This window comes from Megalobrama amblycephala, linkage group LG3, assembly GCF_018812025.1.
Source record: "Megalobrama amblycephala isolate DHTTF-2021 linkage group LG3, ASM1881202v1, whole genome shotgun sequence".
NCBI classification, from domain to species: Eukaryota; Metazoa; Chordata; class Actinopteri; order Cypriniformes; family Xenocyprididae; genus Megalobrama; species Megalobrama amblycephala.
In genome coordinates, this window is record NC_063046.1 from 16,993,195 (window position 1) to 17,007,083 (window position 13,889).

The following is a 13,889-nucleotide window of genomic DNA, read 5'->3' on the forward strand; positions in this document are numbered from 1 at the left end:
ACTAGTTGACATGTAGGTGCAAAGTTAGTTAGTTGAATGTTTAAAGTGGACTATCAAAATAAAGTGTTACCCATACTTATTTGTAAGCATCTGATCTAGTAAATAATAATCCAAATAAACTGGGTCTACTAACAGGAATGTAACTAGAACAAGTGCAGATTACCATGAATAAACCATCACTGGACATCCCTCTGCTCTGAATGACATTTAGAGGCATGGTATTTGAGTAGTAATGTTATCAGCAATGGGTCAGCATGTGCCTTTTTGAACCGTTTCTGACAAGACTGTTTCCCACCAATCGTAGCTTCTTATGTAACAACATGCAGCCAATCGTTTGGCTGCAAAACTACAAAAGGATTCAAAGTTCAAGCAGAGGAGTGAACTGATCGCATCCTTACTTTTCTTCTGGGCTCAGTTCCATTTGAATATATACTGATCCCTCCCGTTAGTGCTCTCCTTTCCTACCGGAGGAAAAGAAAGGGAGGAAATATTTGGATTATCTTTCTGTGCTCCTGAAGTGGCCTAAACATGAAGACTCTTATTAAAATTGTGTCCTTCTGCCTGATCACCTCACAACTGACTGATGGAAGGAAATTTCGGGGTAACAGAGCAGGTGAGGGTGAATTATGCTTATAGTTCTCCCACAAATGAAAATTCAGGAAATGTTTTCCATACAATGATTTTTGTCATTCCAAAATATGTTTTGGACCACATTCACTTGGATTGCATGGGCAAAAACAGTTGAAACTTTCCTCAAAATATATTTTGTGTTCTTCAGAGGAAAGTCACACGCATACGCAGTACTGTATAGCGTACCCTCTCTTTTTCTTGTGTACTGGTGTTGTGCCTGAATTTCGACCCCCTGCCAGATTATTACCCCGCTAGTATTGGTAAATTTAGGAGTAGGTGTGTGTGTGTGTGGAGGGAGGTTAGGATTATGGGTGGGGTTAGGATTAGGCAATCAGGTAGTGGCTTCAACGAGAGGGGTAATAATTTGTCAGGGGGGTCAAAATTCGGCACAACACCGTTCCTATCACAACGCTGATGTTAATATGTGCATTCAATTCTATTGAGAATGTACCACTTTAAAATGCTATGGAGTAAGTCAAAACATGATCTAAAACAGCCACATATACTAAAAAGGGGAAAATAGGGGAAAACATCCTGCACCCACATAATTTAGAAAACTTTTTAAATTGTGCCCACTATAATACTCATGACCACTATGCAAATATTTATCACATTCTATTGTATTTATTGTGGTAAATTTTATCTTGTTGTAGAATTTATAATAGATAATCTGTTAAGGGAAATTATTTTTCACTAAAGATTTATATTACAACTGTGGCATGTTGTATGGTTTCTAAATATGTAGGTTGCTGTTTTTCATAAATCCTATAGATAAAAAAATTTAAAAGTTAAAGGATTAGTCCACTTTTAAATAAACTTTTCCTGATAATTTACTCACCCCCATGTCATCCAAGATGTTCATGTCTTTCTTTCTTCAGTCGAAAAGAAATTAAAGATTTTGATGAAAACATTCCAGGATTTTTCTCCTTATAGTGGACTTCAATGGGCACCAAACAGTTGAAGGTCAAAATTAGTTTCACTGCAGCTTCAAATTGTTCTACACAATCCCAGATGAGAAATAAGGATCTTATCTAGTGAAACCATCGCTCATTTTCTGGAAAAAATTGAAAATTATATAAGTTTTAACCATAAATGCTCATCTTGAACTAGCTCTCTTCTTCTTCTCTATTAGACCTGTATTACTGTATTACTGCCCTCCACAGGTCAAAGTTTGAACAAATTTTTATATGCAATATGCTAGTTCAATAGTATATAACAATTAGTTCAAACTTTGACCTGTGGAGGGCAGTAATACACTTAGCAGTGTACACTGCTGGAATTCAAATAGAGGAGAAGAAGAAGAGAGCTAGTTCAAGATGAGCATTTATGATTAAAATTTATATAATTTCAAATTTTTTGCAGAAAATGAGCGATGGTTTTACAAGATAAGACCTTTATTTCTCGTCTGGGATCGTGTAGAACAATTTGAAGCTGCAGTGAAACTAATTTTGACCTTCAACTGTTTGGTGCCCATTGAAGTCCACTATATGGAGAAAAATCCTGGAATGTTTTCATCAAAAACTTTAATTTCTTTTCGACTGAAGAAAGAAAGACATGAACTTCTTGGATGACATGGGGGTGAGTAAATTATCAGGAAAAGTTTATTTAAAAGTGGACTAATCCTTTAATATTAGCCTAATGAGGAGCCATCAATGGTCTTACCTGTGATTATATCCCTATCCTAACAAATGCTATAGTTAAAAAATTACAAGAACGTTACTTTTTCAAAGTAGTGGAATCAAGAGCTTTAAAGTCTGGACCTTCTTGATTTATTAACTAAACAATTTCCCCATGTGTAAATTGTGCTCTGCTAATAATGATTATTAGACATTCCAGATATTCCAAGAGATGATAGAAAATTAATATTTTTTCCACTTCAAGCACTGGCTATTCTTTAGAAAAATTTATGCCAAGGGGGACTGGATTTATATTGTAACACTTTACAATAAGGTTCATTAGTTAACATCAACTAATAATGAACTGCACTTCTACAGCATTTATTAATCTTTATTGATGTTAATTTCAACGTTTACTAAAACATAATTAAAATCTTGTTAACATTAGTTAATGCACTGTGAACTAACATGAACAAACAATGAACAACTGTATTTTCATTAACTAACATTAACGAAGATTAGTAAATACAGTAACAAATGATTTGCTCATGGTTAGTTCATGTTAGTTAATACATTAAGTAATGTTTAACTAATGAAACTTATTGTAAAGTGTTACCATTTATAGTGATAGTCAGCATTAATTGTATGGTGTCCGATTTAATCCCCATAAAAGCTTGTAGTATAAATATCTATAAAAATTTATAAAATCACATAAATAATTTCACAGATTGTGTTTTCGGAAATCAAACACGAAAAGGCTCAATACTGAAAAAGAAATGAATACCTTGAGATTTGCATGTTGGCCTTGCTGAACATGCATAGTTTTCACATGCAAAAACTGCATCACTGAAAATTAAGCTGAATCAGAATATATATATATACATATACATATTTGTGGATGCCTTTCATAAAATGTTTACAACTAATTGCTAACCTGGCAGAGAGATCAATTCCTCAGTCAATGAATGCAGAGACAGTCAGAGAAGTAAATGTTTGCATAGGAAAAGATCAAAACAGTGGGTCAAATAATGGGAATCTAAGCCTATGGTGTTTTTTTTACAGAGCATGCATCGCAAAGATGGGGTAAACTCATGGGTAATAGTCAGTTTCGTGAATCATTCCATGTTACATATGTTGATGTGGTGATGGAACTTAAAAGTTTTATGCATACGAGGAATTCAATGTGTCATATCCAACATGTTCATTTAATCAGCAAGAGTTGTGGGTAAACACATTTTATTTGCCTTGACATAAGCTCAAAGTTCCTTGAACTATGGGATATAAACATGCTTCTCTCTCATTTTCACTCGTAACATTTTAATTCAAGATTATTGCATTGCTGTTAATGCACAAATATAAACATTCCAGGACTTGTACAACCTACAATGATATAAGTTTTATCAGTTTACAACAACAGTTATGAACTGAGACTTTCAATTTGTGTATGACCATTGCAACAGACACTGAGCCTGGAAAGGGGATGAAGATGTCCTATGAACCTAAATCAGTCTTCAGGCTCTACACTGATGGGGAATACATAGAGGATATGTGCACAGTTGAGCTCTTCCAGCCTCACACACTGGATGCTTGTGGTTTCAATAGCAGCCATCCTCTGGCCATCATCATTCATGGCTGGTCGGTATGTTGAGTTCATTGATTTAATAGAAAAACTGATCAATAGTTAAAGAGTACAAAAGGTCACAAAGACCTTGGCGTGCATTGCAAACAGCTAAGCAAAGTCATTTCACATCTGATAAAGGTGAAATTGACTTACAAACAAAAAATCCTCCTCCCTGTGCTGTAGGTGGACGGAATGATGGAGAACTGGATTTCCAGGTTGGCATTAGCACTAAAGAGCTCAGAGGGAAGCATCAATGTGGTGATTGCAGATTGGCTGACTCTGGCACACCAGCACTATCCTATAGCAGCTCAGAACACACGCATAGTGGGACAGGACATTGCCCATCTGCTGAGGTGGCTAGAGGTAAGTCTTACAGCTGTCCTTACAGCAAAAGATCCAGTGTTAAATTAACACTTCCAGTGTCACCCGGTGTTTATATAATCAGGTGTGGATTATATAAACACTGGCAATGTTCATTTAACACTGACAGTGTTCATTTAACACTGAAGGACTTTCATAATTTGGCAGAAGCGTATATGCACTATCGTTCAAAGGTTTGGGGTCGGTGAGGTTTTTTAATGTTTTTGAATTAAGTCTCTTATGGTCACCAAGGCTGAATTCATCTGATCAAAAATACAGTAAAAACAGTTATACTGTGAAATATGATCTCAATTTAAAGGGGTCATGAATTGAGAAATCAAATTTTCCTTGAGCTTTTGATATATAATTGGTCATCATACTTCAAGAATATACTGTGTTTTAGAACTGAGAGCTTCCTTGTTAGTCCAAAAACAGCCTTTATTGAAACCCAGCCCAGATTACAACTCGTTGTGGAATATGCCTCTTTATTACATCATAGATAGGTGAAAGACCGCCTCTGCAGATGAAGAGATCGACACCTACTTCTACATTGTTACCACCATAGCCCCACCCACTGATTCACGCATGACAAGTAGTAGGTAAATAAAAGGAGTGACAAACTTGCCTTTGAAGAGCGCAAAATATTGTGCAGTGCCAGGCTGTGGGAAAACACAGCTGCATTGGATTTGCAAAGAGCCTGAAGTAAAAAAAAAAACGATGCTGCGCCTTCTAGGCTATATTAGATCCGACAGGAACAGCGCAACAAACTTATGTGAGTAAAAAAGTTTTTACTGTGTCACTATTGCTTTGTTACAGATCGTTTTATATGTATGGATTATGTGTACATGCATAACCAAAATCACCAGTGACTTAATGATTCATACACTCAGATGTTCTTTGTCTCAAAATTGTTTATTGTCAGTAAATCAAACCAGTGACTAAACGGTCAACTTCACATTGTTTCTCTTCGTAGGATGAAAATAACAATTTGTTATTTAAACAGCGAATAAATTTGATCAAAGAACGCTCCCTTTACAATCGCTGGAGCTGTCAATCAAACAGTGCGCACTGTAGCTGTGGACTCTCGCCAAAACTCCCGTTAGAATCAACGAATTTCTTGTGTTCGCACTGTTAGTTATGATGAAAGCATTCGTTAGTACGCAGAAATTGAGTTTCAATGACAAGATCACTGCATTCATGCACTTAACAACATGTCTGTGATCGGCTACATGCTCATCACTGCAACCTTTCATGACACAATCTCAATATAATGCTATAATCAACACTTTTCACGATTAGTAAACCTTAAGAACCGTAACAGTAAAAACGTGCTAAAAGTTTTCGAGAGTTCGACATGTAATACTTTTGCTGTCAGCCAATCACAGCACTGGATGTTTACACAGAAGTCTCACAGCAGACACGCCCCTTAAAACAGAGTGTTCAAATAAGAGGGCTAAAATCAGAGAAGGAAAAATGCCTTTTATTTCTAAATTATGACAACTTTTGATGTAAAAATCATACTAACATTATAAGTGCACCCCAGGAAATATTATAAAATAATAAAATAATGCAGTTCATGACCCCTTTTAAATAAGTTTTGAATCTTTTGATATATTTAAAGTGTAATTTATTCCTGTGATGGCACAGCTGAATTTTCAGCATCATTACTCCAGTCTTCAGTGTCACATGATCCTTCAGAAATCATTCTAATATGTTGATTTGCTGCTCAAGAAACATTTCTTATGATTATCATTGTTGAAAACAGTTGTGCTGCTAAATATTGTTGTCGAAATTGTGATACTTTTTTCAGGATTCTTTGATGGATAGAAAGTTCAAAAGAAAAGCATTTATTTGAAATAGAAATATTTTGTAACATGTCACTTTTGATCAACACTCTTAAAAATAGAGGTTCTTCACTGTGAAAACTACGGTAGAGGATTAGGGCCAAGCAATAATAAAAAAATAAAACCATCTCGAGATTAAAGTTGTTAAATTTTGAGAAAAAAGTCGAGATAAAATGTTGAGAATAAACTCATTAAATTATGAGAAAAAAGACGTTAAATTACGAGAACAATTTCGTTAAATAAATCGTTTATTCTCATAATTTAATGAGTTTATTCTCAACATTTTATCTCAACTTTTTTCTCGAAATTTAACGTCATTTTTCTCATAATTTAACGAATTTGTTCTTGTAATTTAACGCCTTTTTTCTCGTAATTTAATTACTTTATTCTCAACATTTTATCTTGACTTTTTTCTCGAAATTTAACGAGTTTTTCTCGTAATTTAATGAGTTTATTCTCAACATTTTATCTCGACTTTTTTATCAAAATGTAATGAGTTTTTTCTCGAAATTTAACAACTTTAATCTCGAGATGGTTTTATTTTTTTATTATAGCTTGGCCCTAATCCTCTTCCGTAGAAAACTTCCTTTTGGAACCTTTATTTATTTTTTATTTTATTTGTATCTAATGCATCCTTGCTGAATAAAATAATCAATTTCTTAAAAAAACAAAAACAAAATTGAACCTGACCCTGACCCTGACCCTGACCCTTAACTTGAACAATAGTGTACACACACTGCTTCATTTTCCAGCTGCAAAAATGTATGAAAACACATTTACTACTTGACACTAATCTGTGAGTATCCATAACAGGATTTCAAACAATTTCCTTTGGGAAAAGTGCATTTGATTGGCTATAGCCTTGGTGCTCATATATCTGGATTTGCTGGGAGTAACCTAGCTGTGTCTGGGAAAACCTTGGGAAGAATAACTGGTGAGATATTCTTGTCAGTCTAAACAGTCCAATAAATGGTGTTATAAATAAAAACAAAAAAGGCAATTCTCAGCAAACACTTTGAGCATGGCAAAAACTTGCATTAAATTCTAATAAAATATTTAAAGTTTGTCTTGTTTGTGTATAGGTTTGGATCCTGCAGGTCCACTGTTTGAGGGAATGTCTCATACTGACAGACTCTCACCTGAGGATGCTAGGTTTGTGGATGCCATCCATACATTTACTCAACAGCGCATGGGACTCAGTGTGGGCATCAAACAGCCTGTTGCCCACTTTGACTTCTACCCCAATGGAGGATCGTTTCAACCAGGGTGCCAGCTGCACGTGCAAAACATTTATTCACATTTAGCCCAGTACGGGATTATGGGTGAGCTGCTTGGATGAATAGATGGATGAATGGCTGGCTGGATGGATGGATGGATGGATGGATAGAGAGAGGAAAGGGGCAGGTTCATCCTCAAATGAATACCATAAATGTCAGATTAGGCTGAGATACATTCAAAACATCCCATTAATGACACTGTGAGAATGGCTAACTACTAAAGACAGCTTTCCAGATGAAAGGCATAGACAGATAAAAGCAGCTGTCATCCTCACAACTTAATTATTCCAAATCCCTTTTCGTTTCTGCTCTCCTACTGAGATATGCCTCCAGGCAATTAAATATCCCTATGGGAAAAATTGAAACAGAAAGACAGGCCTGAAATCCTTAATTTTAGCAACTACATACTGATGAGTCCATGACTCTGACAGACACACTGCACTAATGGACATGGGTGGGACAACTGTAACTGTAAAAATGACTGGAGACAGATAGTTATACATTACGCACTTCCCTTCAAAAGTCTGGGATCAAAGATATTTTTAAAATGTTTTATAAAATAAGTCTCTTATGCTAACCCAGCCTGCATTTATTTGATCAAAAATACAGTAAAAACAGCAATATTGTGAAAATATTACATTCAAATTTACTGTTTTAAACTGTAATTTATTCCTGTGATGATCAGCATCATTACTTCAGTCTTCAGTGTCACATGATCCTTCAGAAATCATTCTAATATGCTGATTTGGTGCTCAAGAAACATTTCCTATTATTATCAATGATGAAAACAGTTGTGCTGCTTAATATTTTGTGGATTCTTTGATGAACAGAACATTATAAATGTCTTTACAGCCATTTTTGATCAATTTAATGTGTCTTTGCTGAATAAAATTTCTAATATTCATAAAAAAAAAAAAATAAAATCTATAAACTTTTGAACTGTAGTTTCTAGCATCACAATGCACCCGAGTATTTGCATCGCTGCTAATTCACTACAAAGCACTGAATTAAAACGACACAGCAGACCACACAAAAAAGTGAGAATGAGAAACTAAACAGCTGAGTGAATCTATGATTAATTGCTTGTTATTTAGCGCAAAAGTCTCATGTTGTGTCCATCTTACTTCAGGATTTGAGCAGACTGTGAAGTGTGCCCATGAGCGTGCTGTGCATCTCTTCATTGACTCCCTGTTGAACAAAGACAAGCAGATTATGGCCTACAAGTGCAGCGACAACACAGCCTTCGATAAGGGCTACTGTCTGGACTGCCGAAAGAACCGTTGTAACACTTTGGGTTATGACATCAAGAAAGTCCGCACTGGAACAAGCAAGAGATTGTTCCTCAAAACCCGTTCACACATGCCATACAAATGTGAGTGAGCTATCAAACCCAACAAAAAGTGTAAAACAGTCACTTCTTACTGTTATGTACTGTAACTGTTGTCCAAAAATAAGTATTAATATCTTATGCAATTTTTCTTCTAAGCTAAATTGTTCTTGTTTTAAAGGGTTAGTTCACCCAAAAATGAAAATTCTGTCATTAATTACTCACCCTCATGTCGTTCCAAACCCGTAAGACCTTCGTTCATCTTTGTAACAAAAATTAAGATATTTTTGATGAAATCAAATCAGGGTATCTGATCCACACATAGGCAACAGCATCATTGCACCTTTTGACATCCAGAAAGGTAGTTAAAAACATGGTTAAAACAGTCCATGTTGTTGGTGCCGATGGCCTCATGGGCAGCGCGCCGACCATGTAGCGCCAATGCACTTCGGGCGACCCGAGTTCGAGTCCCGGCTCGTGGTCCTTTCCCGATCCCGGCCCCTCTCTCTCTCCCACTTCGCTTCCTGTCTAATCACTGTCCTGTCATAATAAAGGCAAAAATGCCAAAACTAAATCTTAAAGGTGCCCTAGATTCAAAAATTGAATTTACCTCGGCATAGTTAAATAACAAGAGTTCAGTACATGGAAATGACATACAGTGAGTCTCAAACTCCATTGTTTCCTCCTTCTTATATAAATCTCATTTGTTTAAAAGACCTCAGAAGAACAGGCAAATCTCAACATAATACAGACTGTTACGTAACTGTCGGGGTGTACGCCCCCAATATTTGCATATGCCAGCCCAATGTACAGTGTACTGCTAATGTACTGTTAAATGTGGTTAAAGTTACCATCGTTTCTTACTGTATTCACGGAGACAAGAGCCGTCGCTATTTTCATTTTTAAACACTTGCAGTCTGTATAATGCATAAACACAACTTCATTCTTTATAAATCTCTCCAATAGTGTAGCATTAGCCATGGAGCATAGCCTCAAACTCATTCAGAATCGTTGTAAACATCAAAATAAACACTGTACTTATGCGATTAGACATGCTGCATGACGAACACTGTGTAAAGATCCATTTTGAGGGTTATATTAGCTGTTTGAACTCTTTTTTATGTTGTTTAAGGCAAGCGCGAGCTCTTGGGGCGTGGAGCACCAGATTTAAAGGGCCACACACCCTGAATAGGCTCATTTCTAATTATGCCCCAAAATAGGCAGTTAAAAAAATGAATTAAAAAAAATCTATGGGGTATTTTGAGCTGAAACTTCACAGACACATTCAGGGGACACCTTAGACTTATATTACATCTTTTAAAAAAAAAGTTCTAGGGCACCTTTAAAAAAGTCCATGTGACTACAGTGGTTCAACCTTAATGTTATGGAGCGACAAGAATACTTTTTGTGTGCAAAAACAAAACAAAAATAACTTTATTCAACAATTTGAACCGTTGTCATACATAGTGAACAAGGCTTCCTTGATTACATCTGAATGCCAGCTCATTATTGGCCGGATCCTGTGTCAGCATCACATACGTGCGTCGTGCTACTCACGTGTTCAGCTTCGGCCAATACCGAGTTGCCGTTCGGATGTAAACAAGGAAGCCTGCACTGATTCAAAGACTACTGAATAACACAAGCAGTGGCGTAGTGGACAAGCATGCAGGGCACGCACTGCGGGGGGCCCTGCGTGTCGGAGGGCCCCTGCGATAACCCGGGTTGCATCGACAGACGGTGATCATGTATCGACGACAGCCAGAGATATTATCAAAAGCATCAAATAGTGACAATATTAAGAGGATTTGGCATTTCCAAATAATGTAGCCCTGTTACATTCTTCGGACGCCATCTTTATTTTTCTAGCTTAACTGTCACGGAATGGAAAGCACAGGATTGTGGGATATGCTGCCTTCAAAAATCGATCGGATGAAGGTATCTCAGGAAACAGGAAGTGAATTCGGACATGCCTTGATGCCTTCCAACCTTGAAATGTGTCCTCTGAAGGCAGCATTTTCCAGTTTTCGGACGCAGCCCCGGTCCGAATCTGGAAGTAGTGTATTTGGCACAGAAACACTCCGTCATACGTCCAACTTGTGTTTTGGCCATGTTTAGCATGAGAATGCAATAATAATGAATGTAAATAAGTCAGAATGCATGAAATAGCATTACACCCCTCATTTAAGGTTGAAACATTGTAGTCACGTTGACTATTTTAACAATGTTTTCAACAACCTTTCTGGATGTCAAAAGGTGCAATGATGTTGCTGCCTATGTGTGGATCAGATACCTCTCGGATTTCATCAAAAATATCTTAATTTGTGTTCCGAAGATGAACGAAGGTCTTGCAGGTTTGGAACGACATGAGGGTGAGTAATAAATGACAGAATTTTCATTTTTGGGTGAACTGACCCTTTAAGGATGTTTAGACATTTACTGAAAAACAAGAAACAAGACAAAGTTACTGATTGAGAATAGGATTTTCAAACAATTAATGTTTGTAATTAATTGCGTTTAACTGTTTGGTAAAATATGATCAGTGCTAATCTACCATCACTTTCCTTCACCATCAGTGTTCCACTATCAGTTCAGGATCCAGTTCATCAACCAAATTGATAAGATCGACCCCACCCTCACAGTCTCTCTAACCGGGACACTGGGAGAAAGTGAAAATTTACCCATAACACTGTAAGTATGCAATTTACATTGATATGAACACTTAGAACAGTTGAATCTTAAAATAACATCATCTCAGTGAAATGTCAGTGAGCATCAGCTTAATGAGCTTAGTATTGACTTTCTCACCATATGGATGCATTTGAGGTTTCGACCACATAAAAACACTCTTTGCTGTTAACCACCATTTGCTATAAGCAAAATATAGCCTTTATGAAAAAAGTATCCCTTTTGTGGTGTGACAAATACAAGAATATATGGATAAATAAATTATATAAATAATTTCACAAGTACAGTTAATAACTATTGTTTCATAAGTAATAGTTCAAATTAATGTGACAGTAGCAGAAGCTCTCCGTTTCCCAGTAAGCTACAGATTCCCTAATGAAAGATTGCATGGTAACATCTGGGATGAAGAATATTATTAATGTTTCATGTTCTGGGCTCTAAAAGCTCAAAGTAACATGCTCTGCTTCACGGGGAACTGCTCAATTTAGTGTTCATAGCACACAGAGAGCACTCATCAGTTCGCATGAATGAATGAAATACATGTGTGCTGGGAACATGAAACAGAGAACAGAAATGCAATGGACTAAAATAGCATTTCGAACAAAAGCATGCACACAGTCGCTCTCATGCCGGCTAATATACATTCAGCGAACTGCGCTTGTTTATTATAGGAATCCAAAAACTGAATGAAACAAATCACTCTCCTTAATTCTTCTTCCATCTTTTTCAGAGTTGAGGAGATTTCAGGTAACAAGACTTTTACGTTCCTCATCACTCTGGATACTGATATAGGTGACCTGATGATAATGCGCTTTACCTGGGAGGGAAGCCCTATGTGGGCAAACATGTGGAGCACGGTTAAGACCATGATACCTTGGGGCAAAGGTAGCAGAGGACCGCAGCTCACTGTAGGGAAGATTACAGTGAAATCTGGAGAGACCCAGAGGAAGTAAGTGTGAGAGGAGACAGGTAACATTTAGCCAACACAGATGGTGGGATTGTTAAAAGCAGATCACTGTTAGATTGATAAGAAATTAAGTGTGTGATCACATATTCTGACTATAGCGATTAAAATCTTGGATTCAGCATTTGATGATCTAACATTTTTAATGCCCCAGGTTTTATAGTACAAACGGACAGAATGAACAGATAAAAAAAAAAAAAAAAAAGATGAGAGGAAAAAGTTATGCAATACACCAGAGGCATAATATATGTGTGCAGATAAGACAGTATCTTAGCTTGGTGTCTGACACTGAAGCAGAGAAATACTGAAAAAAACCAATGAATTAATATTTAAAACACACACACCAAAAAGGTTCTGTTTTTGAAAACATTTTCATGTTTAGTTGTTCTAGCGACCTCTAGTGTTCGGATAGGGCTTTTAATAAGGCAAAACAGCAAAGCATACCAAGACTGGAGCTCATAACAGTCCTTTTCTCTTCAGAACTACGTTTTGCGCACAGACGGATGACGGCATGTATATTGGGCCGTCGCAGGAGAAGGTGTTCGTGCGCTGTGAGAAGAAACACGAGAAGCCGCAGCAGCGGAGAATGATGAAGCACGGCTAAAGCAAACTCACCTCACACATGCAATCGGGTGTTCACATCCGGACTTATGGATTTCCTGTAATATATTCTTCATGTTTTAACTTGTATTTTTTAAGAGAAATTAATGGCAAAATGTATAAGGATGTTTGATGGATAAGCGTGTATCAGATATTTACATTTCTCTCACGCTAACCTGAATGCTACCACACACCCTCTTGCTCTCGATCCAAAATCCTGCCCTCAAATGTCAACAAACTCACGCTCTCTCTATTTTGCTGTTGACATTTTGCTTCGTTAAGATTATTTTAAAGGGTTAGTTCACCCAAAAATGAAATTTCTGTCATTAATTACTCACCCTCATGCCGTTCCACACCCGTAAGACCTTCGTTCATCTTCGGAACACAAATTACGATTTTTCATAAAATCCGATGGCTCAGTGAGGCCTGCATTGCCAGCAAGACAATTAACACTTTCAATGCCCAGAAACCCAGACAGCAACATGGTGTGGCCCAGATCTGGCCCACATCTGGTACATGTGGTTTACACACGGACCAGATGTGGGCCGGATCTGGCCCAACACTGTGTTGCTGTCAGGGAAGCTACTAAAAACATATTTAAAACAGTTCATGTGACTACAGTGGTTTAATCTTAATGTTACGAAGCGACGAGAATACTTTTTGTGCGCCAAAACAAACAAAATAACGATGATATCTAGTGATGGGCGATTTCAAAACACTGCTTTATGAAGCTTTACGAATCTTTTGTTTCAAATCAGTGGTTCGGAGCGTGTATCAAACTGCCAAAGTCACGCCCCCCAGTGGTGAACCATTAAAATTTTCGAAACACTAATCAGGTAAGGAAGCCTCGTTTACTGAAATCATGTGACTTTGGTGCTCTGAACCACTGATTCGAAACAAAAGATTTGTAAAGCTTCAAAGCCTCATGATGAAGCAGTGTTTTGAAATCGCCCATCACTTGTAGG

General features: G+C 37.0%; 1 protein-coding gene across 1 annotated transcript; it reads left to right on the forward strand.

Annotated features, from left to right (window-relative positions):
- The first annotated feature begins 385 nt into the window (after positions 1-385).
- lipca (lipase, hepatic a) lies at positions 386-13,157 on the forward strand. The gene is made up of 9 exons (XM_048184316.1): positions 386-613; positions 3,707-3,885; positions 4,051-4,230; positions 6,885-7,005; positions 7,154-7,393; positions 8,478-8,720; positions 11,249-11,363; positions 12,091-12,309; positions 12,805-13,157. The coding sequence occupies exons 1-9, from the start codon at positions 529-531 to the stop codon at positions 12,926-12,928; spliced, it is 1,506 nt and encodes a 501-aa protein (XP_048040273.1). The 5' UTR covers positions 386-528; the 3' UTR covers positions 12,929-13,157.
- Positions 13,158-13,889: the final 732 nt, after the last annotated feature.